The sequence below is a fragment of the Anopheles arabiensis genome, chromosome 2 (assembly GCF_016920715.1).
Source record: "Anopheles arabiensis isolate DONGOLA chromosome 2, AaraD3, whole genome shotgun sequence".
NCBI lineage: Eukaryota > Metazoa > Arthropoda > Insecta > Diptera > Culicidae > Anopheles > Anopheles arabiensis.
In genome coordinates this window covers 106,870,744-106,895,770 of record NC_053517.1, presented here as the reverse complement: position 1 = coordinate 106,895,770, position 25,027 = coordinate 106,870,744, and the positions used below count along the sequence as shown (strand labels likewise).

Sequence of the window (25,027 nt, the reverse complement as noted above, 5' to 3'; positions counted from 1 at the left end):
CGTCTTTGAGGTTAGGATTTGCAAAAGAGGATGGGGGAGGTTGACAATTGAGAAGTCATCCACGGCAGGACGTGTAGGACGCGGGGACGCTTAGGAAACCCTGCAAAGTAGGGCAAGCACACTACTTGTTGCTGTCAAAACGTGATGATCGAGCATAGAGGAATGATAGGAACCCACACATACATACAGCGTCTAAGTAGGCCAAATGCGATACGCAAAAATAAGTAAACAAAGCATCGGTGCGTTGTAGAGTTATAGCGTAGGATCAGTTGTTGTTGCATTGTTCTTATCAGAGTTGTCGCTTCTTGTAGGAAAACTGTGAACCAACGAAAAGGTATGCATTTTAGTGTTCGATTTAAAGCGCTACGTGGTGAGGGTGCGTTCGCGAGTGCATCAGTGTCTCCATTAAAAGTGCATTAAAAGGTATCGTTGGGCAGTTTCTCTCTGTCCCTTTCGAGGGATAGTGAGTGTGTGTGTTTCTAGTGCCTTTTCCCGAGTGTCTGGAATGTTTCGATGAAAATAGAATAAAAAAGAAGAAGAAGTTTGTGTGAAATGATGCCACTACAGTTCTGAGCATTAGTGCGTGGCTAAGGTTCAAACGTGTGTATGTGTAGTGCGTTTGTTTGGGGAATGGTTGAAAGTGTTTTTCCAACGCATATTCTATAGTGTGGTGAAACGTGTGTTTGTGTGAGTGTGTGTGTGTGTGTGTGTGTGTGTGTTTGTGAGGGTAATAGTGTGTCACCGTGCATCCAGTGGGGCCGAGAAGTATTAACCTGACATGTGAGTAGCATTAACTGTCGCAAGAAAGCAATAACTGTGTCACACGAGACCTCAGAGCTAACCTCAGAGTAAATTCATTTTGATTGGCTTACAAGAGCAGCTTCACTTTGAATTATAGCAAGCATTTGTAATGCACGAAAAGGTCATGTACTGAAACAGAGATCGACGAAATGCTTTGATAAAACCACCGAACCAACCAACCACGTATGAATTATTTTTTGGTGCTGCGATATGCATTACTTCTCCGTTGGCACTGAAGATGATCCGCTCAAGATTAGTGAGAGGTGCCAATGAAGGTGCTAAGCTTGGGCGCGACGTGTAATATCTTCATCCTGCATCTACCGTCAGATACAGTCCGTCATAGTGCTCTCCTGCTTTGTCCCATCCCGCCGAATCCCTTTTAGTCGCCCCAATGCGACGCACTAATTGTCATAAATAAACGGCTAACGGCTGACACGCCGCCAGCGGGCTTGGTGACGATGGGCGGAACCGCGGTTGACCGATGATCGTTTACCGCCTGGCGGGACCGATACCGAGCTACACTGTCAATCGTCAGGTAGGGTGGTTGGACATTACGAATTCTACACCTATGCAAAGGCACACACGCCACACGCGGGGGGACGCGAATGAAAAATCTTCAAGATCTCACGTGTTACGCATAGGTAACGTCCACCGCGCGACGTCTGTAACGGATCCCGCGCCGCTGGTACGGTGTGCTTATGTCGCAAGTGTACCTATTCTTGGCCAACGGCATGACCCTTTTTGTCCCAAGCTGTCCCTCTCTCACTCTCTACCACGTGTGTCGGAGACACTGGGCATAGCGGCGATCGTACGGGTAAGCTGATAACGCTTGGGCACTACTGTAGCTCTTTCAGTTCAGAAAAGAAATCGACCAAAACGAAACGCAGCAACGGCCCGAAATTAGCATTCTGACCAGCGCAAACGTCGTTAGCGCACGTTTCGCCGACCGCGAAGGAATTTCTTTCCGTCCCGGTGCGCGATAGAGATGTGACCATTGTTAGAAAATAGGCAACCGCGAGAGAAAAAACCGTTTGGCCAGGATGGGTAAACAATAAACTCATTGACACTGGCCGGTTTGACGGTTTGAACGGGGATTTGAAAACCGAAAAAAAGCTGTACTGAGAAATACCGAGAAGTCTTTTCTTTTTTTTGCAGAACATCGGTCTTCATCAAAACGCTCTAGCACGCCGCCACTCAAGCAGGGAGCGACGTTGGGGATTAATAAATTTGCCATTTTTTTTACATCGTGAGGAAAGCGGCATACGTTTAAGATACGTTGAGCTGGCGGGGTATTGTTTCTAGCATATCTATCCGAAAGCCAACGGCTAGCACGTGACAATCATGGGCTAGGGAAACGGGGGTAGCGTAGCTTCCTCAAACAATTGAGTTGCGTGAAGAAATGTGAAACCCTGGTGTCAGTTATTAACTGCTTGATTGTGTGTGTTTTATATGTTGGGTCTATTGGGGGGAGCGTGCTCCATAAATGTTTACCGTAGAAGTGTATTTTGGTTTATGATTGTTGGTGGTTTATGATCGTTTAAATGTTTGATGAACTAGACTTGTAACACATATTGACTACAAGTCGTGGGTATACGGCAGTAGCGATAAAACAGGTCTAATCAGACAAGTAACACCTTTTGACTAATGAAGACTAGTCGTTACAGTTTCTAGACTGTTGGGAATTTGTATCAAAATTACTCCACTCTAGGAACATCATCTATGGTAGAGACTTACACCTTAATGGCCATGTTATTTGTATCTACAGATCTCCTTTAGACCATTACGTTTAGAAAAATCTCCTCTAAGTATACTATGCCTTCCGAGCGCCATCTAGTGGCAACAAGGAGCAAACGTCTCTCTCTCTCTCTCTCTCTCTCTCTCTCGACTAACTGACAGCTTTTGGAAACTGTTTTGACACTACGCAGCTAATTAATTACAGCACTTTTCCCACTTTACGGCAGCCACTACTTACACACCACCCGGCAACGGTGCCGGTATGTGCATGTTCCGTTCACCGATGGCGCAAGAAATTGCACTCACCGCTCCTACCTAGTGGTGCTAAAAGGCACCGATTATTGATACATGAGCCTTGCTGCAGTCTTAATCGATGCGTCGATCAAAATCCATGCGGTCCCTTTGTGCGGGAGGTGCTGCACGTTAGAAAGTTGTGTGTCTGTCTCTCTGCAGCTGAAAGAAAGGGGCACAACATACGAAATTTCGTTAATGACGCCCGCGCAACCAAAGGTGCTGGCGCGCGCGCGCCTTAGGAAGTTATGTAAAGCAACGCCTACCCTTTGGGCCGCCGTGGCAGTATTATGGCAAAAGGGTGTTTGTTTCGGTGTCACAAGCAAATTCCCTCCGTCCGGGATTCGGGATTTCGGGAAAGAGGGTGGCTATTTTATTATTATTATGCTACGATCATCGAATAAGGAAGTGATTTACGGGTTGATTGGTGCGTTGGCGCGCAAGGTTCGATGATGATCGCGCTGTAGAAAACCTTTCGGAGGAGAGTTTACTGAGGGGGAGCTCACCTGAGAGCGTTCGGTGGCGAATGTTACCTGGTTGGATAACGATTTCTGGATTAATTAGAGGAAGAGGGAGAGCTAGATCCAGCTAGAACTAGAAACCGAGAAGAAGAGTGTCGGAAGGATGGTGAAAGGCATAAATCACGCCGCCGCTCGCCGTAACTGTGTCGAGCCGCTAAGCGCGCCAGGTTGTTTTTTTGTTCGGTTATCGGAGCTCAGGTTTCTCCGTTGCTGCATTTCAAATTAGGATTCACACTAACGAGGTGCTAGATTTACGCATTAAAAGTTCATCGAACATTCGATAAGATATTACACGGGGTTTGTTGTCGTTTATCAATGGTGTTCTGGTAGTAGGGCGAACCGGGACTTTGGCAGCGATGAAGACAAACGTCCACCTGGGATGGAAACAAAATGGGATACAATTTGAATGAGTAATGAAGATGTTTGGGTGATCGATCTGAAGCGAAGGAAAACTGGCTCCAAAAAATAAAAAAAGGACACGAAAGAGTCTGTAGGGCTGTTTAGTATCTTGTCAGATAAAACAGTTAGTCGTGTTTTGGTGACACATCTACCGTTCTTCGTTGTTTGTTTCTTGAAATTGTTGTCGTGAAAGCAGCTCGGTAGCATTTCCCCTCTAAAAATGACACATTCTTCATAGGAAAACTACAACTAAAATTGCTTCAAATCATATTATATCCACCAACCAGTCGGCTAGTCGGTAATTTTCTCACTTCAGCTACGTTTATACCTCATAATGCGATAAAAGTAAGCCGAATGATTAAATTTGAATTTGAATCGAAATGCTCAAAGCCCAGTCTGGCCGGTTTAGAGCTCAGAACCCCGACGCGACGAGATTCTTCACCGTCTGCCTCTGTCCTCTATGCCGTTTCAGCGTTCTAATCCTGCCATAGCATAAGCCGCTTTACTTTGTTTGCGGCCAAATTATAGCCCTGTGCATCTGTGATTCTGCTTCGGCAGTCGTAATCGGTTGTGCTCCATTTTTTTTCGCCTCCCGATGTGTTGGACAGAACAAATTGTTCTCGTTCGCTCTCGATTTTCAAAGGGATGAGTTGGCCCTAGCACTGGGTAGCATCCAGTGGCTGGCTGGGTGTAAGAAAGTAAAATTAGAAGAGTAAAAACACAATCAACTTACACACGCACGCATACCCCAATAAAAAAAAAACTCAATGTGTAACAGATCGAGATCGTGGAATGGAAATGAAATCGAAATTGGAAAGAAACAGGTCTCGGTCTTGGGCTTTTGTAGGGGCCCATTCTTCGCCTTAGGTATCATTCGACAACGGCCACTTGGTCCGGTTCGATCAGCGATCGAAGAAGATGCCTTTCCAAACCGAAAAAAACACACTCCTCAACCATCTCCTTAGGGCGCAATAATAATGTTAATTGCTCGCCTAAGGTATCCAGCAGCCTTGCGATCGCTGGCCCGAGCTCGATAGGTAATCCGACGATAATTGGGTTGTTTGTTCTGTGGTTCTAAGCCTGGCGGAACCCGCGATACGCCTGGCTGCTGCGTTGGAACAGGTTTCGGTTAGTTTCTTTTGGAAGTTGCCGAGGTGGTTTTTTTTTATCGCTCAGTGTGTGAGTTTTTGTTGTTTGGTGCTTTGGCACGAGCGCTGCACTTTCTGCGGAATCATCTTATGGAGGTTTTTTTTGTGTGTGTTATTGTTGTTCTTCGAGTCTGTTGGAAGTCTAATTTCTGGACCAGGCTCGTGGTAGTAGTCAATAATTTATTACATTGGCCGAATCGTTCAAATTAGCCGTGCGTGTGTTGTCTAGCCGTTGGTGCAAGAAGAGAGTCTTTTGGGAGACTTCCAGGATTTGTAGTGTTTGAATTTAAAATCATCACAAAATGGTAGGAACATCGTGGATTGTGTTAAGATCATTACTTTATTGATGTTCAATCAAACACTAAAAATCGTGAAATGAAATTAATGTGAAAAGATTTAGAATTCTTGAAAATGATAACAGTTTCCAGAAGTTCAAGAGAGAAGACCTCATATACCATCAATAGATCCTAGTTTCAGATACAATATAGACGTCCAAGGGAGACCAAACCGAGTCTCGCTAGAACGAAAACTGCACGAAAAGCGAAGAAACTATTGAAAAATTATCGCGATTTCTAGAATTCGCAAATTAAACACACGTTTTACTGGCAAACCATCCCGCAAACTCGTAAACAACTTGTGTTCTCCACACCAGATGCTACACTCGAAAGCTTCCTAGATCGCATCGATCGACACTGGCTTCCCAAGTCACTCCTAATCACTTCACCTCGGGATGCCCAGCCCAGCGGCCCCAGTATGTTGTGCATTAATTTACGATGTGAGCAATTAATAAATTTATCGTACTAATGAACGACGCACCGCTCTCGCTTTGAAATCTGGCCTTCTGGCACAAACGTATGCGCGCGTGGAAACCTGATCGATTTGAAGAGGCAAACGTGGTTCCACGGGAGCGTATCCCTGAACGATCGCGATCCATCCTGCACATGGGAAGAAAGGTTTCGCTTTGCTAGCGATGCGCCGTCGTGTGAGATGTTTCCGGAACTATAAATATCTTGCGTGGATCTTGCTGGAGTGAAATGGCTAGCGAGAAGGTGACCGTTAATCGTGATGTTGCTGCTGCTGCTAAATAACTGTTCCGTCGGTACGAAATTAGCAAGATCTTAACAGACCTCCGACCCAACGGTATCGGTAGAGTTCTTGAGAGCAACCACCCAAGAACTTTTTGGCAGCGGCCGCAGACTAATGTGCGCCGAATTGATGTTTCCTGCTGTAAGCTGTCTGCTTTAATCGGGCACAGCATGGGCCTAGGGTGGCGCTGTTTCGCTGCTTGCAATCATACCGTGATCGCTGCTAACGATCGTTTATGGTGATTGCCGTCCGGGCCACACACCGGTCGATTCTGCGGTTGTATGCTGTTGTGTTGTACTATCACCGCGCCCTCGGGAAATGTGCATCCAATCGTTTGCGGCTGCAAGTGAAAAGTGAAAGACGGAAAAACACACACAAATCGAAAGTCACCACCATCTCTGTCTCTCTGTGTCGGTCGCTCTTTGGAGAGAGTCATTTGTTTGTTTGTTGTACATGCGTTACAGGGCACAATTATTGAACGCAGGGACAGAGACACATACACACAGCGAGGTAGAAAACTGTCTGCCCAAAGGGACGCATAGAGCGGTAGTAAAAATAGAGCACCTCGCCGGACGGGTGGAAATGCAATGGAAACCTTTGAACGCAATAGGCATACCGATCTAATAAGTTAGTTTCACCTTCGCGCGGGGTCTTGGTGGTTCGCGTGCAGGGAAGCGATTTGATTGATGGGGTTCGGTTCGACAGCCTGGCGGCGAGCCTGGGGTTAATGGGTGTGAGGCGACAACCATGCACCGTCGTCGTACACCCGGAAATGGACGCACATGTATAGACTATTTTTAGGGTGAAATTATCAATACGAATAAGGGAGCCGAATATAGAGCACCATGAGCAGTGAGTGCGTGCGTGCGTGCGTGAGGTGCAGAAAGCAGACTAGGTCGTTGAAAGAAAGCGGTTTATTTTGGGGAATATTTAATTTTAAAGATGACTTGATCTTTGCTGATCGTTGAATTGGAAAGAGCTATGGATTTAGGTGTCTGTTTGGGGATACAAGAATGCATCACGTGCGAAGCATATGGCTTGAACGGAAAAAGACACATTTAGCTACAAAGCGAGTGTTGTCATCATGGTACTTTTATGTTTCTGAACTGATTTCGAAGATGTCAAAATATGGAATATCTGTGCTCCGCCGGCGGTGATATTTCTTGAAGTTTTGTTTTGAATATTTGGATTCTCACATTTTTAGGCTTTGTGTGGTATTCCGTGTAATAAGAATTTCAAAAGACTACTTAGTAGCAAAGCCAGCTATGCCAGGAATGTTGGACTATTTATATACTCGCGACACAAGGAATTAAATTCCTTCGGAAACGAGCTAATTCACCGTACGGTACCGATCCGATCGCGATCGCTTGTTTGTCGTCGAACGATTTTTAACAGACCATTTACGACAGAATTTACGGGCCAAGCCCTCCGTCTGCTGCACTTCTCTAATGTCAACCAGATGGGTGATCTCACCGCACCCATTCCCAGTGTGTGATATTTTGAGAAGATGTGTTTTGGGTACAATTTATGGCGAATCGCGTATCGTGGGATGTCGGGAAAGTAAATTCCCGCGCAATTTAAATTGCACTCTATTTTATTGCACTTGGCAAAAATTGAATTGTATCTTCTCTCACACAAACACACACATGGCTGTCTTGTGTGTTTGTTGTGAGGGGGATGAAAAAGTGTTGCTCATTTGGGGCGAAATGGCTCATCATCGGGTGCTCTATTCTTGCCACAAAACCATTGCTCAACAAGCACATACTGCACCTACGTATTGCACAACCGATGATCGCACGCGAGAGACGCCGATGGTTGGTTGTTTTGCTTCCTCGAAACGAAAGTTACCCATTTCGACTCGGTCGGTAAGCTCAAAACCTTCATGTGGATGTTGACCATTAGCAAATGTTGCGCTTCGTTTCGAGTTTGAGCAAGGGGAAGAATTTCGGGTAAAGTTTGATGCTTGTTTTGACACCCTCACCCACAATGCGAAAGTACACGCTCGACGATCACCACCACCACCACCTTCACCGGTCAACGACATCATCGAAGGGTTTCGCTAAGAAGGTGCCGCCACACACAAAACTTGACGAGGATGTTGTGGATCCGCACCTTGCGTGTGGTGGCGTGTACCACGCCTTGGTTTGCGGTTTGAGCGTTCCATGAGCTCTCGTTTTTCCCTTCCGTTTCCTGTCCGGGCAACGCAAGTGCGACAATAGGGCGACGCATCCGATCACTTTCCCTTCGGTGGGGATTTTCAAAGTACCGGAAAGCACACTAATTGAATGACGGAGAGATAACGAGAAAGGTAGGACGAGTTTGCCGGACAGTTCACGGTAAACAATGATCAATTACCGATAATTGAAGATTGCGTGAGTGTCAATAGTCAACCTGTAACGGTCGTCGATCGATGGTTAGCATCATTAGGGGGGCGCATCAGAAATTGGAAAACAGGAATACGATTGCAAGGCGATTGGTATTTACTAGCATAGGAATAGAGGGGTAAATAGGCAATCGTAGTTAAATTTCATATCAATACGCACTTGTACATACAGTACGAGACAAAACGCTGCCTTGAGGAGGTGACTCGGTAGTTTGATGTATAAGTACGCAGGATGTCATACGACGGGACGGGGTTCAATTCCAAAACATGACAGGTTTTTTACTTTATCGTAACAGAGAGCAAAACGGGAAAATAATAAGAAACGTATTCATGGATCTTTACTTATTTATCCTAAGATTTATGCAAATTAGTCGATTGTTAGTTTACGCTCTAATGAAATATTGGAATTGCTTTGAGATTGTGTTTTGATAAAAGACTCATTATTATTCAATTTCTAATTTATGTCTGGGCGAGTGAAAGATCAGGCGTAATCGCACGATATGAAATACACCCCGCCCAATCAATAATACACTTCTAATGTAGCGTTTCTGCATTCCAGTTCATGCCCAACGAACTGCACTGCGCCCCCCCGCCGTGTTTTGCATGTCAGAAATTAAATTAATAATGATCTGAAATTAAGCTGTATCATTATCCGGCAAAGCAGCCCACAGCAAGACTTTCACGCACGCGTAATAGACACCCGGGCCGAAGTGTGCAAAACATTCGATACACTCACTACACGCTTGTTGTTCGGTTTTCCAGATTCCATCGGTCGCGTCTGCTGGAGCTTTCTTCACCTGCAAGATCAAGATCGAGTGTGTGTGTGTGCGAGTGTGTTGAAGGGAGTGACACCTACCATACACGATGCATTCGGATGCACCTGCACGATGCAGCCAGCACAGCCTACTGCATCGGAACCACTCCAGTGGACCTTCCCCGATCCGACAGTGGCTAGATTAGATTGCATGTAATTTACACCTCACACAACACTCGCACTCGCGGGAGCGTTCGCTTTCGGTGTCCATGTTGGTGGTGCGTTCATGTTTGGCTGATTATTTTACACACCAGACACCAGGGAGGGCAATGAAAGTAACCGAGCCGAGCGGTGTGGCGGTTATAGCCGCATCACTTAGCCGCACTGAAAACGGTTGCCTTCCACTTTGGTTGGGCCTTCTCCAGAGACGGAGAGACACACCGCGCCGGTGGTTCAATTATGACGGCGTTTAATTAATGGGCATTACGCAAGTGCTGGAACTCCTGGGTCGTGTTCCCGTGCTTGAGCGGACCTGCTCTGTACGTGCGAATGTCACCGCGAATGAGGGTGAAATGCTGACGACAGGTCTGTGGACGCTTCAGGTACGCGTTGCGCGATTGCGTAATTTAATTATTTAGATGATGCTCTGTAAACGGTTCGACGAAGTTCGGCCTGGGCTGCAAAAGGACATAATTAGCGGTGACCGTTTTCGCGTTAACTAATTTTTATGGCACCGTGTATGGAGTTTGGGGCGCTGGTGTATCTAGGCTGGAGGAGGCTGAGACGGCTGTAATGTTGGAATCATACGGGTTAATGAACGTTTTAGTGGCTTTGGGAAGGAATTTGTTCGTATCTTCGGTATCGCTTACTATTGGTTGAAAGTATGTAAAGCGATTGAGGGACGTCTTCTTGAAGAATCACTTGAAATCTGGACTGATCTTCCAGATCAATCTATCACATATTACGCAATGTCTAACTCTCGGTACAATCTTTCGATCAATCTTACATCAAACACTCACTTTCCACTGTATGCCGCTCAGTGTGTAACGGGCTCATCTTCTTCTAAACATTCCACACCACCGACACAACACATTCCTTCACACGCACGGTTAACACGCAACCGTCCCTCTCACTCGATTATACACACCTTTGAGCACTGCGATCGTCGTGATCACACGGATTCATGCTCACGCGTCATTAATCTTGCACAAAATCTTGCAGCTCCAGACGGCTTTTTGGCTTCTGTGTGCGATTCGGGGTGCGAGTCGTGTATGCAGACGACGCAATGGAAGGGTTGGGCGATCGACGGTGGGCGCTTTCCTGCGCCAACTCCGTCTCCGCTTGGTACCGTTTAATCGATGCACTTGCGGTACGATTTGCAGCCGCGCCAGGGTTTTCGATTTCGGTTGAATGGTGCAGTTAATTGGATTTGATGTCAAAAGCAATTTACAATCCATCATAAATTGAGCGTAATCGAACATGGTGGAGCACGGGGGAGCTCAATAAATTAGATTTTCTACTGGTTTGTTGTTTGGTGCCTACCACCACACTACAGGGAGCTCTGGGTTGGGATGGCAACGAAGATCGCATTCGGTGCATCGATAATTTCTTTCATCTTCAAGTGGTTTTATTTTCTGTTGTGGAGTCGCCTTGGTTTGTTTTTTTTTGGGAAAAAACATAATTTAATGACCAAAAGTCTTGTTTGTTCTGAAAAAATGGCCAAAAAGAGTAATTAGGAAGCTTAGGAGCAGGTTTTATCGCGATGGAACAGGATCGTCATCCGCGATCCCTATCTTGGGCGGATGATGAAGCGACTTCTAAGTTCTGCTACCATTTTTTTATGTGTGGTTTGTTTGTTGGTTCTTTTGATACATCCAAGCGAACATAAAACGGGATGACAGAGGAACAGAACTCACTCGTTATCTTTGCAAGCGTACGGTGAGTTGGCACGAAACCAGATCAGGTTTCAATTTGGTTGTGTTTTGTGTCCAAGGGTTAACGTGATTTTAATTAGTTTATCTTTTTCCTTCAGGACGTTGCTGTTCCTTGATGGATCTAAAGATGTTAAGTCAGTCAGACAAAAATGTCCATTTTAGTGCGATTTTTCATTGCCATTTGCTCGAGCATTATTCAAAAGGCAGCTCCTGACGGTCAGGAATTACGAAATATTTCCTCTTATATTCACTTTCACGTTGCTTGCCTGTACTAAACTCTCTTCTCATAATACTGCCAACCACGACAAGAGATTCTCCATCGCAAACTTGAAGCCAAGTGCCGTTCCTGCTCCCATGATCACAGAGGGTGGCTGGAAAGCCGATCGAGCGATCGTAACAGAAGCCTTTGCCCTTTTTTCTCCCCCAAGTGTGCACTTGCCCCTGAACTTCGGGGCGTGCTTATACCTGGTACGCTGCCTGTTTCTAATCTGATTTTCATTTCTTTCGTGTTTTTTTGTTGTTGTTGCAGGTAAGTGCAGCGGTAGCCATACCCCACGGTGGGTCAATCCCATTACTGATTCCAGCTTGCCAGGGGCATGGGCCTCGATCCAGCCACTCGCCGAGTGTACGAGATAACAATTATTATTGCACTTGCATTAGAAGCAACGGCCTGCAGTGAGCCAGGGGCAAAAAGGAAGGAAGTAAGTCCGCATGCTTTACCGAATTCCAAACCCGATCACCCGGCACTGGCGGTGGGTTCGGGATGTATCGATCACTATCTCGGTGGTCAGGTGAACGTTACAGGCGACTCCACGCTGGCAGCAGACGACCTTAAGCGATTGCAGCCAGGCAACTACCGCTAATGGAACTGCTAATTGGATAGTTTATGGAATTTTGCTAAAGTTGCTAAAGGTGGGTCATAAAAAAGAACCTTTAGCTTCAGTGGCAGGTAAAGCCTCTGATCCTGTTCCCCGTAGCCGGAAGTGATTGCTTCGCCGGATGTGCCTTTTTTTCGGGCTACGTCTCCATGAAAGGTATTGCGTTGTAAAATACTTCAACGTGTATTGTGCGTGATGGGTAAGGAATTTTTACACACTCATGTGTCAATCTACCAACCGTGTGGTGTGCAATTGTCTATTGATTGCCGTTTTGCTGTACGTATTTGCTAGGCGTCATGCGGTCGTATGGCGTCCAACAGACCAACACACAACAAAACCGTCTGACTGGCTTTTGGGTGGAAAGGGATTTGATCATAGGTTCCGGAGCATTTATTTTTATTTTTTTATTTTTATTGAATGTTTATGCTAATGTGTACCTCGAGACGATGGAGACTGGCGGTTAACCTCTTCGCAACGAGACGTCCTACGAAAACGGAACTCCACACCAAACTGTTACTGACTGGCTACAGCACGTAGAAACAACACAGAGAGCTCAGTAATAGATGATCACCTTCAGAGGCGGCACACGATACAGAGGAGGCCGCTGTGTGTGTGTGTGAGGATCAAACAATGTCAATAAATATTAGTTTTCTAAATTACGAACACACCATTGCTTGCCAAAACCGCAAACAGACCGCTAGAGACGACCATCGCGTCAACCGAGAGCGGGAGGAACATCATGTAGTTTTGGAATTGTTTGGCGAATGGCCGTCGGAATCTCTCTTTCGGAGATGACTTGGGGAGAAAAGAAAATTTGCCAACACTGGACATGCTCCCGGTCCAGCCAGCGGGAACATGTCCAGACGAAGGGGACCTTTGTCATAACGACTTTCTGTTTTTGGACGCTTGCCAAACGGCCAAAGACACTAAAACTTGGCGCGCCCGTTTCTGACGCCCGTGCTGGGACGGCTGGGCGCGTATCAAATCCCACCACACGGCGTGGTACCAAAAGGGAAGCTGTGGGGGTTTCGATTTCTGCGAGTCAACCGACCAGAAGCCACCCGAAAACGTTCCTCGTGTGTGTTTGTGTGTCTGGTTGTACCTTTCACTATCCCATGTCGGTCGGCGGAAGGTGTCCAAGTCCGCTGGGAGATTATGAAATCGCAAAGAATTCGTAATCAAATTCCGGTAGGATTCCCATTCAATCCAGCGAGGACGTGTGGCGTTCCGCATGACCGGAGCCCGGGCTAACAAAGATATGACTGGCGTTTGGTGTTTGGTGCCGGGTATCAAATCACGTACGTGCAAGAGTTCTGCGTGCGAGAGCGACGGTAAACGGATAGCGAAAGGTGGCCGGATCCCAAAACGGTCGCGCCCGGATCCACGAGCTCCATACACGTAGCGGAGCGTATGGTCCGGCCGGCCGGCCGATTTCCGATAATGCCGATTATTGGACACGCCAGACATGGCTATTGATTTATGGGCCTTTAGGCTTCATTTCCTCCTTCAGCGTTCAGCGGGCGCGGACGGGTTCAACTTTCGATTTCACTCACCCGCCAACTGTCAAAAGCCGCCCGTACGTATTTGGAGGACGGAGCGGAACGGTTTATTTCTGAACAGGGGAAAAGGTGGATAGGTTTCTTTCTCCAAACAGTTTTTACGTTGTTGTTGGTGCTTTCATCTCTCGTAGGGAGTGTTATGATTTGGCGTCTTTTTTTGCTGTTGTTGCTGGGTTGGGTTTGGTTCGGGATCCAACACTGTTTTGAGCGGGCGCACAAAAAGCTAGAAACCGTAAACATGTTATTTGGTGAACCTGACAGCTGCCGTTTGTGTCATTTGTCGATCATAGCGTTGGTGGCTAGGTTAGGGGGCTGGGAGGTTTTGGTGCGGGGCATGCTGTCGTTTGATAACGTAATCGATCGCGTTCAATGATCAACTCTCAAACGAAGTTGGAGATACACGCATTGAAAGGGTGTGCTGTGGCTAGTAATGTTAGGCGCTGTAAGTCGTTGTGATTACAATTCAATTAGTGAGCCGGTGCTTGTTGGACTTTGCTGGAGAAAGATGTAATGCTGTTGCTTTTACAGTGTAAGATTAGATATGTATGTCTCCTCTATTACAAGATACACGATGTAGTTGGAGAAATTTATCATAGATGGCGCTTAACGGATGACACTTATCTTTTTGAGATATTTGTATAGATCTGTATTTTAAGTACCATTCGTCGGGGCTGTTTTTAATTACTTTGCTTTTTTCAGTATTTTTACTTCATCCTTCATTTCTACTCCCCAGGATAACGCTTTGACATTCAGAGATTATTATCTTTGCGCAATATTCCCTCCGATTGACTCACTAATTGTACGTTCCCAACTGCAAATAGTAATTACTGGTCCTTGCAGCTCTGCCTACTTTGTAGCCAAGGCTGAATTTCGCAACGAACCAAAACTGCATCTCGAACTCACGATGATCATCGTGATCCTACCCAAAACTCTCGACGACCGTACCGCGAGCGTACACCTTGGGGGTTAAAGGGCTTCGCGTACTTACATGCCATGCCCATCTTAACCGGCAAAGAGAAGAGGGAAGAGAGAGAAAAAACGCGCGCACACACACAGAATAAACATAATAACCGCCGGCAACTCTCTCTTTCGATGAATCACGCCATCAACGCGATAACGCGCGCGCGTGGTTGGATCGCCCGCATGACACTCTTGCGATTCAGCGATCGTGAAACAAAACTCACCCCCTTCCAGCTATCGAATGTCTTCCCCGGTCTCACCCGACCGATCCTGCCTGTCTTGAACTCCCTGTGCCGTTGGGAGGTCATGCGCTGTGTCTCCGCGTACGCAAAGGCGGCACCACACATCGCAGGGTGATCTCGAGCAGCCCGAACTGCGCTCGTCGTCGAAGTAAAAAAAAAAATCGTTATGTATGATACAGCCCGGGGCGGAGAAATGCCGCATAAAAAGTTACAAAATACTCTCCGGCCTGTGCCGGTCGGTGTGTTTGCGCGCGGTGACTTCACGATCATCCCGCGCAACGATCAGCCCGGGCGTTCATCGTGGAGCGCAGTGCGGAAGTGCGGAAATTAATCGGAGTACAATAAATAAGCCCGCTAACACGGCCGACGTTGACGAGGACGAGAATGCGTCGCTGAAGGTTACTTACTTGGAGGGCACGCCGCGCTCTCTCGCTCCCTGGGCGAGAGTGTCGATCCGCCGATCGCGTTGAGCCTCTTTTCGATTTCCTTCGGCGGCGGTTATGTGCATTACAGAGGGATGGGTGGGAAGGCGTGCATTTTGGGTGGGATGATTTCGGCAGAAATGGAAATTATCTGCCAAACGAGAGCCACGCCAATTGTGCAGCGCTTTTGTGTGTGCGTTGGCTTATGTTTATGGCTTATGTTTTTATTTCCCGGGAAATTGGGCAGTACCTTTTTGTGCGTTTTGTTTTTGCCGGTAGGTTCGTAGGTTCCCTTAGTGGTCGCGAAGGGATAGGGCACGGGGGCAACTTTTGAATCGTGGGGACCGGTTTCTGCTTTGCGGGAAGAGAAAATTTATCATCCAGCTCCAGTTGGACGCGTCGTGAGTAAATTAAAATATTACAATTTTTATGAAACGGCAACGCGTGTTGTTTTGCGAATGGCGACAGTTGGCGGGCGTTACGCAACTTACAGTGTTGAGTGATCGTGTGATTTTGGGAAGCCGAGATCAACGAACTAACATAACAGGATCGAGAAGAGTGTACGTATAATTTAAAGAAGAAGTAAAGATCTTCTTTTAAAAAGATAAAAAGCGTTCCAATCCTTCTCTATTTTTCTGCAGTATATTTCTGGAGGTAGAAGGATTGTCTGCTAGATGAGTACTAAGAACAAAGAGTGTGATGAAATTTGAATCTGTTTCAGTACTAGCGATGTGTAGAAGAGATGTCTGTTAGATGAGCGATATGGTATGGGAAGGAAGCTGTTCAAACACACGTTTTAAGAAGTAAATTTGTTTGCCTTTATCGTACGAATCCCAGCTATTTTCCGTATGCGATTTTGCAAAAACTATGTCCCCAATGCTACCACTGTTTAACGTGCTTGGTTGTTGTTTTTTTTGCTCGCTTAATCTACAATGGATTGGTCATTTAAAATTGATTACACCAATTGTATAAATTTAGAACACGTTCTGGCTGCACCCCATATAAACCCGAGTTCATCGCCTTCGCACACGTCAGTCGTTTTTTCGAGTTCGAAAATGAAGCTATCACTTCCGCTAGTGCTGCTGTTCGCTCTGCTCGGTCTGTTCGTGACGGTAGCCGTTGGACAGACCCCCTGCTCGTCCGCCAGAAAGGTGCGATGTAACATTCACTGTCGCGGGTACACCAAGCTCGGTTCCTGCTACGATGAAAATTGCTCGTGTGTCGACAAACCGGCAGCGATGAAAGCTTCCTTTGCGGCATGAATAAAATGGCAAAACATTGATTCTTAAACAGCTCGTACGTGGTTTCGTTTTGTGTATGAAAGAAATGGCCACCAGACTGTATGGCTTTCGCGCTCAAGGTGTACGAGGAGCTACCATCGCCATCTCCAAGCAGAGGTCACCTAATACGGTGGCAGGACAAATTCACAGGTTTATTTTCACATTTCTATTTATTGCTGGCTTGTTTTGGGGAGCAAAAGTTGTAAACACTCCACTCTTGGCCCAGGTCGCCCACTCGTACGACGCGAAGGTTAATGGCAGGCCTCTCCAGCGATCGTTTGGGTGGCAATTTTGTCATTTATTCAATTTTTGCGACCCAGTCGCCGGGACGTTACCGGGATGGGTTTAAAATAATTTCTGACAACACAGTCGCAGAAGCAACCGTTTTACCGTTACGCTAGTTTTGGCATTCTTCGACACCCAAGGAGTGTGTCTCCTCCTGGGGATGTTGCTCTACTGTGTTGTTGTTGTTTTTTTTCTTCGCTCCCTTGAGGTCATACGCTAATCGACGTGCGAATGGATGATTTTGCAGTTCTCTCTCAACAGTTTATTCGATGATTGTTAAACATTTCTTTTTGGTATAGCGTGTGTGTGTGAATCCGTCCCAGAAGAAGCTTACTGGTATGCTATGGCTTACCGAAATGGACATTTAACCGAGACAGGGGCGTTGAGGTAGCTTATGGCAATGTGTGTCAATGGTAAATGGCGATCAGCCATTTGACGGACAGTTTGGACACTGAAGTTTGATGGTAAAAGTCTAACTATTGGGACGCAATGCAGTGTGGGAAGTTGAAGGTGAAATTTTGGTATGATGGCAGTGATAAATCTTTCCACCCTTTCCACATAGTGTGCACTGTTTCTTGCTAACTGTCGGTGGGTCTGTATGAATCTGCGTATGTTGTTGAAACACTTGTTTAAACAAACGCCATATTGGTCTTGTTTCTTTGAAAATTCTGAAGGTGCCTTTTTGAGTGTAAAAAAACTGCGATCGAGTCGGGAAAAAACCTTAAAACCCCCGCAACTCTCTACAATAAGTCTTTTTGAAGAACTGTGTAGAATATCTTTGCATTGCTATGCATCGCTCAAGGTTTCACAGGGGGAAAAACTGGCACACCGTATGTACAAACAAACCAACACACACACACGCAACACGGTCTGTACTAATATGAAAGATTTGTCTACGTTTCGGGCTGCCACTTTTCGGGAAAGTTTCATCAGTGTCCAATAGCACATCTCTGTCACAGCCCAGTGTGTGTCGAGATAGCTTCGCGGACAGTCAATTACGCAGAAATCGCAGAGCAGCATCCAATATGAAATTCGCCGTAGTATCCTTCCTGTTGGTGGCCCTGCTTGGGCTGGTTGCCGTCGGTGAGGCTCAGCTGAGGAATCTGGCCTGCGTTACGAACGAAGGACCGAAATGGGCCAACACGTACTGTGCCGCTGTGTGCCACATGTCTGGACGTGGCGCTGGATCTTGTAACGCTAAGGACGAGTGTGTTTGTTCGATGGCTTAAGATCATGGTGGAGGAGCTGGTAGTGAGCTGGTTGGATGCAGTTGGAGATGGAAAGGAATAGTGAATACAAGGAATAAAGTTATTATCTACACTTATGCGAAGTAGTGTTTTGTTTACTACAGAAATAAATTGAAATCATGTAGTACGCTTGGTACTTTGCATCTGATTGATGACGTTTATTAGGTTAAAATGGTAAATGTATCAGTACTTCGTGGTCTGGATCTATCCATCTATAGAATGGAATGTGTCTTATACTTTATTTAAACGCAGTATTCTTCTTCATCTTTTGGCTCAACAACCGTTGTCGGTCAAGGCATGCCTGTACCACTTGTGGGGTTGGCTTTGAGTGACTTATGGGTTACCACCCCGCCATAGCAGGATAGTCAGCCCTACGTAAGGCGGCACGGTCCATTTGGGGCTTGAACCTATGACGGGCATGTTGTTAAGTCGTACGAGTTGGCGACTGTATCACGAGACCGGCTACACGAAGTATAGTTATTGATTTTATGATAAAGTTTCATGCAATTGGCACTCGTATTATTGGTATCCTAGCTCTCCCGGATATTGGAACGGAGCTAATTATTCATAGTAGCATGAAATAATATTGTATAATCCTGAAATTTATTTCAAACTAGTATAATTAATACTTCTCCTTATTGACCTAACGACCTACGCGATCATACCAGCCTTATGAGTTTCGACACGTTTGCGTAACTTATTAAGTACGACGCAGCCGACTTAGTCCTGGCTACGGGGGAAGATCAATACGAGACTTTAACTCACGATGGGTATCAAACAGGGGAATTAGTAACAACTCTTACAATCTTATATCTAAATAGAACTATTTTCTTTCGGATTGAAGCTTAAAATAACAAATCCTTTTTTTTGTTTTCACATCTCGACAGTAGCTTTATTTCTTTGGAGGTTTGGTTCTAGATAGAAGGTGTTGCTCCAGTAACGTTTCCCACTTCTGGTAGCGTTTATCAATCGCAAACGCTCGTTGCGGAAAGGCTTGTGTGATGCTAATGGATACGAGAACGATCAACAACAGGAATGGAAATACGAGATTCATGTTTACGGAATGTGCAACGTGTTGAGAGCAAAAGTACGAGTAAATGAATCGTTTTTGGATGTCGATTTTGGCGCCCAGCCCTGCTTTTATAGTACAATGCGCACTGAAATTATTAATATTTTTAAAACCTTGAGGCGCCACCAGCGCCACTATTATAACAGCAGGTGTGATATCCTAAATGTGTTTGCTTTGCAGATATTGTATGCTCAGGTGTAATGTGCAAAACGGTTGCAAAAGAGGCGCCGAATCTCATCTGGTGCACAGTAGCACGTGGTAGATAGGCAAAACATAAAGCAGATGGTAAATTCGCTGCAGTGCACATTAAGTTTCGGACGAATTGGACACTCTTTCTTGTTATCTTTTGGTTGCATACGGGTCGAAATTTTCATTTAACCAGAATTTAGTGTTTATTTCATGCCGTTGGTTTGGGCGTACCGAATATTGTTCCCCTGATCAGCTGTAGAAGGTTGGCGTGTTGATCTTTACTCCACAATTTGCTATCGAAAGTGCTAGCCTGGCTCACACCGACAGTGGCGAGAATGACAAACATTACTATTAGGAACGCGAGTTTCATTTTTGGCCGATATGAACACTTTGAGCGGTGAAGAAGATTCTGATCGATTAACAGTTTAGTTTACTTGTGTGGCTTTTATAGGACGGTTAAAAACAAAGTGTAATCGAAGGTCTAGACTCAATTTATGCAGAAAATTGTTAGATGCGCATATTGTAACAGTTGGCTTGGTAAAAGAAGTATAATCGTGTTTTCTTTTGTATTTGTAGATTCAAGTGCGATGTGATAAAATGAAGTGAGGCCATGAGCAATGCAGAACGATCTAAGAACGATGCTACGGCTGGATTTTAAAGTGAAAAGGATTATGAACAAACATCATTGACTAGTTCAAGGGGTTTTTTTTGCGGTTCTTCATAACTATTGGTATTATTGGTATTGGTATATGTAATCCGAAATAGGTTCTTGTAGATTCCAGTGGAGGTGACGTGCTAGATGTTTTAATGAAGCTGAAGCTTCATCAGTGTCCGATAGCATATCCCTGTCGAAGCTCAGTTTGTGTAGCCAACACGTACTGTGCCGGTGTGTGCCACATGTCTTGAAGTGGCGCTGAATGAGAATTATATCAGCGCTTCATACTTTATAATGTCTCATACTTTATAATGTTTTTTGATACTGGTAGTAATTGGTATTGAATAGTTGATCTCACCAGGAAAATACATGTTTGAATTCGTAGTATTTTTAAATTATGATTAAGTTATGGAATTTGTTTCCATATACTATAGTGAATACAAGTTACAAGGTGGTTATACGATGCTTTATAAGCTTCGACTGCGAATTTTGAGACCTATCATGGTTACGTGGGAAGTTTCATACGTGGCTCATAGCGGACATCAAGTAAGGGTAAAAGCAACTACTCTTAGAATATAATATCTTATAAAATTCAACTATTTTCTTTCGTATTGAAGCTTCAAATTACACAGGCTTGTTAAGTTTTCACATTTCTGCAGTAGTTTTATTTTTTGAAGCTTTGATTCTAGATAGAAGATGTTGCTGCAGTAGCATTTCCCACTTTGAATACGAGAACGATCAACAACAGGAATGGAAATAGGAGATTTATGTCTACGGAATGTGCAACGTCCTGGTATATGAATCGTTGCTTGATGTCGAATTTTTCACCCAACCCTGCATTTATAGTACAATGGGCAGTGAAATCAACTATATTGATCATACCTTGAGAAACTAAAAACCCTACTATTATACAAGCAGTGTTTGCTTTGCACATATTGTATTCTTAGGTTTAATGTGTCTCCGAATCTCATCTTGTGTACAATATAACAAGATAGATAGGCAAAACATAAATCAGACGGTAAAACTTTCGGCATTGCACATTCCACTTTGAACGCATTGGACACTTTTGCTTGTTATCTTTTGATTGCATGCATGTCACAACTTTTATTGAAACAGAATCTTATGTTTATTTCACGCCTTCTTTGTGGTCTCAGTGCGTTTTGACTGGATTAGCTGTAGCACTCTGTCGAGTTGATCCTGGCGCCACGCTCTCACGCCGGCCTGGCTTACACCGACAGTGGCGAGAATGACAAACATCACTATTAGGAACGCGAGTTTCATTTTGGCCTATATGAACACTTTGAGCGATGAAGATACTGATCGATTAGCAGTTTAGTTTACTTGTGTGGCTTTTATAGTACGGTTAAAAACAATGCGTCATCGAAGCTCTACACGCGATTTATTGAGAAAATTGTCGGTAGCGTCTATTGTAACAGTTGGCTTGGTAAAAGAAGTGTTTTCTTTTGCCGTTGTAGATTCAAGTGCGATGTGATAAAATGAAGTGTGACCATGAGCAAGACAGAACGCTCGAAGAACGACGCTACGGCTGGATTTTAAAGTAAAAAGATTTGGAAACTGAAGTCATTCACTAGTTTAAAGGTTTTTTTGCGGATCCTCATAATTGTCGGAATTATACGATGTTATTCGAAGTAGGTTGCGCTTCTTCCATGTTGTTGATTCAAGTGTCGGTGACGTGCTAGGTAAATGATTAGAGCACAAGCACAGTTCTTATTTTATGTCAGTCAGAAGAGTAGAGAGTCTGTACTAGATTTGAACGCATGACGGAATATAATTTTGCACTCGTACGAAATTGTCATCATGGTCATAAACAAAAACGTCACTTTACGATTAATCTCCATGCATTGTATTTATTCACATTTTAATGTTGATACATTTTATCCTACACGTTTAAAACGTTCTTGAAGTTGTTTCAAATATTTTAATATGTTTATGTTATTCATTAAACCTTGAGCCATGGTAACACTGACACAAACGAGAATCACAAACAATACTATTAGAGTCATGTGCTTCATTGTGAGTGATTTGAGTAATGTGCGTCTTCAAACGGATGTGTGTCTTGCTGAGGCTTTTATAGTTCAGTAACCCGAACCTCCAAACTTTGTTCTAAGATATAGGAAGGAAGCTACATAAAGCTGTGTATTGTCACAGTTGGTTTTGGTAAAATTGGCAACGTGAAATCGCATTGTTTGAGGTATTGTGGTATAGTAGATTCAAGTGCAAAATGACGTAGGAGAAAGGAAAACAACAAAGTATATCTTAATGTAGTCTGTAATGTTGTTGAATGTAATGTTTTAGCAATGAAAACGAACAAAATATAAATGAAACAAAAACACAAATAAAGAACATGGTGCGACATATTTCTAACAATGTTACTAGTTGCTGCTTTCTAGAAGTGGATTGTAGCGAAAAAACTAATTCAGCCGAATGTAATGAAAAAGCTACAACTCAGCTAAAGGTTGGGAAAAACACTGCACGGTGATCGAGAATAAATAAAGCTGTCGTTTATTTGAACAAACTTATTTGAATACCTTGAGAACAGTTTTGGGGAATTTTAAGATTCTAAATCATATCCAAATAACTGCTTCGTACTCATTTTGCACATTGAACAACAATATCTTCTCTTTCTCTCTTTCACGATTTTAATCCTTAATGATGAATCATGAAAAAAACATTTGACAAAAAATGTGGAACGCTTCACGATTTTGCGTGTCATCCTTGCGCAGGGGCCATGCTAATCTTCTCTGTATCGTTCCAATTTTAGTATATGTCCTGCCGAAGCAAGGACAAGGACGAGGGGAAAAAAGGTTGTATATATACTTTGCGTTTTCAATCCGTGCTCTAGCGATGCATAAAGGATATTCAGGATGGTTTCCTTGCCTGAGTGTGACTGTTGTAAGGTTTTGCTCCTGCCGTAACTCACGCTAATGTGATGTTTCATCAACTTTTCAACATTTTTTGTATTGCTTCATCTCTTTTTTAATCAAAAGTTACTATTCATTGTAACACGTTGAAATATCTCAAAATTTTAAACAGTTTTCATATAATTAATTCAAAAACAGAGTTTTCTAGAATAACCAAGAGCCAAACTGCAGCAGTGTATATGTGGCCAACAAGCACTCACCATCTAATGCTGGAACTCATTCCCAGCCGAACGTCGCGTACCGTAGGGTTCGTATCGCAGTGAGAAAGAGAAGAAAGAGCCGGCAAAAGGTGAGAGCTCGCAGCAAGAAAGTGTGTGCTGCGGTTTGTATTTCAAGCAAATACCATTATGGCAGATATTTGAACATTTTTTTGAAAAATAAAACATTTTTACATAATTATGTATACATTCCGGTAAAAATAATGTTTATTTTACTTAAATATTCTGGTACAAAATGTGTCTTTGGAAAATGTATTCGATCTAGCACATTTCGGTACACGAATTGCCGACAGCATGGCTCACGCCGTTTTTACGCACGAAGCTTAGCAGAGCAGGCTTGGTGGCGCAACAGCCGAACCGAGCAGCTTCATTCGTGTTTCGAACGCCAAGGCAAGCACGCTGTCGTCGACCAGTGGCGTGTAGTGAAGTTTTGTAAAGGCAATACGCGCGCTTGAAGTTTGAAGCTCAATTTACTCAGAGGCTGGCGCGCAACGCTCGCGCAAATAAACAAACAACACGCATCCGCGTGGTTAAGGTCGCACGCGGGTTGTTTTGTTTCCTCCGCGTGACAGTTTTTGTATACTTTTTGCTGTGCTGTGTGTTTAAGTTGTTTTTGTTGTAAAGCAAGCAATTGTCCTAGTGGTGGACAAATGCGTCGGTGTACGTTAACTGGAGCTGTATCAAAACATATTCGTTCGATTGACGATTGTACCACAGTTTACCATCAAACGACAGGGAAAGCGATGGCAGTGATTTGAAAAGTGATACAACAACCGACCACCACGACCTCAGATTTGCAGATGAAATCTGACTGTTTTCGGCCGGTGTGGATTTAGTGAGTGTTTTTTAACTGCGCGGGGAAAGAAGCCGGCAAAGGCAAACTTTCACAAATCGGCCAACCGTTTTCGGTTTGATATGAATAATTAATTTCCCGCCAGTTGTTTTGCGCCAACACGCACGCACACATGATAGGGTGGTGCGCTTTGATGTGATTCTTGTTGAAAAGGGAGTGTGAAAAGGCAGGGAAGCGTGAAACCCCCTTTTGGCAACGAAAAACTACGCAACAAGTGTGTTCTGAAGGGATAACGCAAAAAGGCCGCCAACATAAACCAAACAGTAATCAGCAACCGTCTGGAGCGAATTTGTATGTGTGCGTGTGTATGGTTGCGGTGTGCAAGAAAGGTTCAGAAAGGCTTGCCATGTGAGAGCGAAGTTTTTACTTTCGTTCGGAATCGCTCACCATCCGCGGGTGACTTTTAGTTTCGTTCCGATGCTAATGGTGTCCGGTTTGCTGTGCCGTCGCAGACCTGGGCAGGAGCAGTAAATGGTCTCCTTAACGATGGTGCTGCAGGTGCTTGGCGATTGTGTCGATTCTGTCTAACCAGTGTCGGTGGTTTCACCCTTTGTGTGTGAGTGAGTGTGTGTACCATTAAAAGTTTGACAAAACGAACCGAGGAGAAGCATAATCATAAACACACTTTAACCTCACCCAAAAAAAAAACCCAACAGTCACCTTCAGCTGGAGACAGTGAAAACAACAAAGAAACCTTGTTCGATCGATAGCCGATTTTGAGTGCGCCGAAGTCGTCGTCATCTTCAGGTGGAACCGGTTTCCCTGGTGTAGTAAGGTGTATGGATATAGATAGCGAAACGCTCGCCCCCAAGGAGCAGACGTACAGGTGATCTCTTAGACCGTTTGTTTAAGATCGTGAAAGATGCGTTTGCTACCACCGCGTGACACGTACCATCGCCAAGAACGTCCAAGTAGCTGCTGATATTGATTTTGCACAGTACACACACACATAGAGTACCAGCGCTAACAAAACGTGTGACCGCCAAAGTCGTCGCAGGTGCCCCCGGTAGCGTGCAGGGGAATTTATCGATTTTCTCGCGACGACCGTCCTGTTTACCAGCTGTTGGTGCTCGCCCGGATACACAGTCACGAACGCCACGTAACCCTGCAAATCCGCGGCCACGGGTGACAGAATCAGTTGGCAGAATGTATTTGGTACAGGTAAGAACACAGAACA

General features: G+C 44.7%; 3 protein-coding genes, 1 long non-coding RNA gene and 1 other non-coding gene across 5 annotated transcripts in view; 3 read left to right on the top strand and 2 right to left on the bottom strand.

Moving 5' to 3' along the window:
- Window positions 1–8,913: 8,913 nt before the first annotated feature.
- LOC120908846 lies at window positions 8,914–10,114 on the bottom strand. The gene is made up of 3 exons (XR_005741186.1): window positions 9,987–10,114; window positions 9,220–9,904; window positions 8,914–9,160 (listed from the first exon to the last, which is right to left on the bottom strand). It is a non-coding gene; the product is annotated as an uncharacterized LOC120908846 (long non-coding RNA).
- A 6,027-nt stretch (window positions 10,115–16,141) lies between these two features.
- Window positions 16,142–16,405, top strand: LOC120908843. The gene has a single exon (XM_040320290.1). It carries the CDS (start codon window positions 16,168–16,170, stop codon window positions 16,372–16,374), a length of 207 nt encoding a protein of 68 aa, XP_040176224.1. The 5' UTR covers window positions 16,142–16,167; the 3' UTR covers window positions 16,375–16,405.
- A 1,046-nt stretch (window positions 16,406–17,451) lies between these two features.
- Window positions 17,452–18,001, top strand: LOC120908844 (antimicrobial peptide defensin 3). Its single transcript, XM_040320291.1, has one exon. It carries the CDS (start codon window positions 17,703–17,705, stop codon window positions 17,904–17,906), a length of 204 nt encoding a protein of 67 aa, XP_040176225.1. The 5' UTR covers window positions 17,452–17,702; the 3' UTR covers window positions 17,907–18,001.
- A 4,535-nt stretch (window positions 18,002–22,536) lies between these two features.
- Window positions 22,537–22,643, bottom strand: LOC120899236. Its single transcript, XR_005739039.1, has one exon. It is a non-coding gene; the product is annotated as a U6 spliceosomal RNA (small nuclear RNA).
- A 726-nt stretch (window positions 22,644–23,369) lies between these two features.
- The window catches only part of LOC120908831 (supervillin), a 192,768-nt gene continuing 191,110 nt past the window's right edge, over window positions 23,370–25,027 (top strand). The window contains exon 1 of the mRNA XM_040320260.1: window positions 23,370–25,011. Within this exon, the coding sequence (XP_040176194.1) occupies window positions 24,997–25,011 (15 nt within the window). The 5' untranslated portion in view covers window positions 23,370–24,996. The remainder of the gene's footprint in view (window positions 25,012–25,027) is intronic.